At 41.2% G+C, this 3,034-nt stretch overlaps 1 protein-coding gene across 1 annotated transcript in view; it reads right to left on the reverse strand.

Annotated features, from left to right (window-relative positions):
• The window catches only part of LOC101846911 (neuronal acetylcholine receptor subunit beta-3-like), a 14,600-nt gene extending 14,067 nt beyond the window's left edge, over positions 1 to 533 (reverse strand). Inside the window, exon 1 of the mRNA XM_005106692.2 lies at positions 513 to 533. Coding sequence (XP_005106749.2) covers positions 513 to 533 — 21 coding nt within the window. The remainder of the gene's footprint in view (positions 1 to 512) is intronic.
• Between the last annotated feature and the right edge of the window lie 2,501 nt (positions 534 to 3,034).

The following is a 3,034-nucleotide window of genomic DNA, read 5'->3' on the forward strand; positions in this document are numbered from 1 at the left end:
TCACGTGCGCAACTTGCACACGAGACCTCCGAGATTTTTCGCCCTTGTCCGAGAAGACTAGACGTAGATCTTTCCTACCGGAAGATCAGGGGTGTGGCTGACAGACAGTAGTAAGAAGGAGCCAAGAAGTAGCAGTTGAAAGGCTGCAGAGAGAGTCAGGAGCCTAGAGGAGGGGGCAAAGGAGGTGAGGGGGTGGGGGCAGAAAGTGGAGACGAAAGCAGACGACAGAACATTGTCAGAGAGCAGGAAAGGATGTGAAAGAAGAAAATTTTAGAGGAGAAAAATTTTCGTCGCTAACCGGATTCGAACTTGGGACCTATTGAATGAGAGGCGGACACCTTAACCTCCAGGGCACGAGAGCCCCCGTTACAAAGTAATTTAGTACAGTAATGAGCTCAGACTCAAAGGTAAGGTTGAGCGTGTCGGTGACATGGGGTTTAAGGGAGTGGTCACTGGGGTGGATCCTTGAGCAAGACACGACAACCCAAGCTAAAGAAAACAGGGCGTTGTACACTGGAGGCCAGCAACGACATGTTTGTGAAAATGTTCTGTATTGTTGTAATAATAGTATGTATCTATGTATGTATCTCGTATGTATATAATACAGACTTCAACAAAAGTTAAGGACCACTTGCAAACACTCTGAGTGGTCTTCTTGGGTCGACCTGCACGTGGGCGTTCTTGGACTGATCCAGTGGCTTGGTGGCGCTGCCTCAGGCTGACAATGAGAGAGTGTGACACTGCAAGCCTTCTGGCAACTTCTCGGGCTCCAACTCCCTCCTGCAGCCATGCCATAGCTCTGGCCCGATCAAAATCTCTCAGCTTTCGTCTTGGTGGCACGTTGATGCGATACTGGCTTATATTGCCACCATAGTGAGCACAGTTCGAGACCGTATGTCTGTTTATGACGTGCACCAGGAATTTTAACTGAGGAATGTCCGTGGTGTCGCACACAAGTCGATAAAAAGCAGCCAATTTGGCTAGAATTTCACGAGGATTTCCGTGCAGCACATTATGGTTTTGCCCCTTAAGGAAGCTTTATAGTACGCATTGGTAATCCATTAACACTTTCAAAGCAAAAAAATGTGGAAACATTCCTTGCTGTCTTTTTTCGAATTTTTTTTTTAAATCAGGGCAATCTGTCGAGGTGGTTCTTAACTTTTGTTGAAGTCTGTATATTTATGTATGAGTGACTTAATAATCATGCACATACTTATGTATGTTTGTTTGCCATTGTAAGCCAAATTCTCCCCCTCGGGGATCACTAAATAAAATCTATTTATCTATTTATCTATCTATTTGTTTATTTATCTATTTATGTATTTATCTATTAATGTCTTTTTATCTACATTTGTATTTATGTATTTATCTATTTGTCTATTTATCTATTTATGTATTTTTTATGTGTCTATTTATCCATTTTATAATAATAATAATAATAATAATAATAATAATAATAATATTAGATTGTATTTATATAGCGCTCTATCCCATACTAGTATAAGCTCTGAGCGCTTTACACTAATCACTTAATTATTAACACAAGAAAACAGATTTCACAGAAGCAAGAAAAACCAGTTTAACAACACAAAAAAGAACTTTCACAACCATGCATTAACTATACACAAAAGGACAGTGAAAAACAATGTAAATATATAGGCTATGTACATGTATACATGTATTTAAAAAATCAGCTACTTAATAACACACTATAACTACCAATTGAACAAATGAGTCTTGAGCAATCGCTTAAACCTATCAAAATGGGGTGCCCACTACGGCTGGATCGCCCGACTCGATCGCCTGAAACTGAAAACAAACACGTTTGTTTTTGAGGCGATCGAGTCGGGCGATCGGGCCTTTCGGGCCGATCGGCCGATCCCATCCGTAGTGGGCACTGGGCACCCTGAGGCAAGGTGTTCCAGATTTTTGGGCCAACTTTTCTCCCCAAAAGATCGTACATTTTGTAATTCTATTTTAGGGGCTCTGAATTTTGTTGCATTTATGTATTTATCTATTTCTCTTGGGCCTTTTTCTCCAGCCCAGCCCAAGTCTTCCTGACTATACCCAGTGCACACTGCCATCAGATTCATTTGATTCAATCCGTATGAGCCACAGTTTCCTTCATGAATAGGGCAAAGGCAACCATGTTGCCACAATAATATTATGACCGAATTCAACTAAACTTGACTTGTTCTTTCGAAGTCAGATAGGCTACGTTAATTTTTCAAGGTCGCAAGTCGAATCGTCGAATCGATCGTATTGTGCCATTCCCTGAGAGAAAACCTGTCTGGCCCCGCCTCAGTTTTTGTTGTTGGTTTTTTGTTGTTGTTTTTTTTTTTTTGCTTTTTTTGTGGGTAAGTGTTTTACGGCGCTCGCAACTGCATAAGGCCATATGCATTTTCAATCACTAAGAAATTTTGAATTTTGCCCGGGTGGCGGCCGAAGCTTACTCTTATCGATTTTGGACCACCAAGGGATCTTTAACGTGCGCGATTTGCACGCGGGACTTCCGAGATGTTTCGCCCTTGTCCGAAAAGGCTAGATCTAGGTGTACATCTTTTCTACCATAAAATCGAGGGTGTGGCTGAAAGACAGCAGTAAGAAGGAGCCAAAGGGTAGCAGTAGAAAGGCTGCAGAAAGAGTCAGGAGCCCAGTGGAGGGGGCAAAGGGGGTGAAGGGGTGGGGGAAGATAGTGGAGACGAAAGCAGACGACAGAATACTGCAAGAGAGAAGGAAAGAATGGGAAAGGAGACGATTTTAGAGAAGAAAATTTTTCCATCGCTACCCGGATTCAAACCCGGGACCTTTGAATGAGAGGGGAACACTTAACCTCCAGGCCACAAGAACCCGCAGCATCAGTTGTATGAAACTGATTGGCAGTAAGTCAGCATCTATGGCTCAGCATTATGTTACATTGCTTGAACGACCTTTCCTTTATTATTTTAAAATGTATTTATTTATTTATTTGTTTGTTTTTTTATTTGTTCATTTATTTATTTATTTATTTATTTATTTATTTATTTATTTATTA

This window comes from Aplysia californica, unplaced genomic scaffold (genome assembly GCF_000002075.1).
Source record: "Aplysia californica isolate F4 #8 unplaced genomic scaffold, AplCal3.0 scaffold00550, whole genome shotgun sequence".
Classification (NCBI taxonomy): domain Eukaryota; kingdom Metazoa; phylum Mollusca; class Gastropoda; order Aplysiida; family Aplysiidae; genus Aplysia; species Aplysia californica.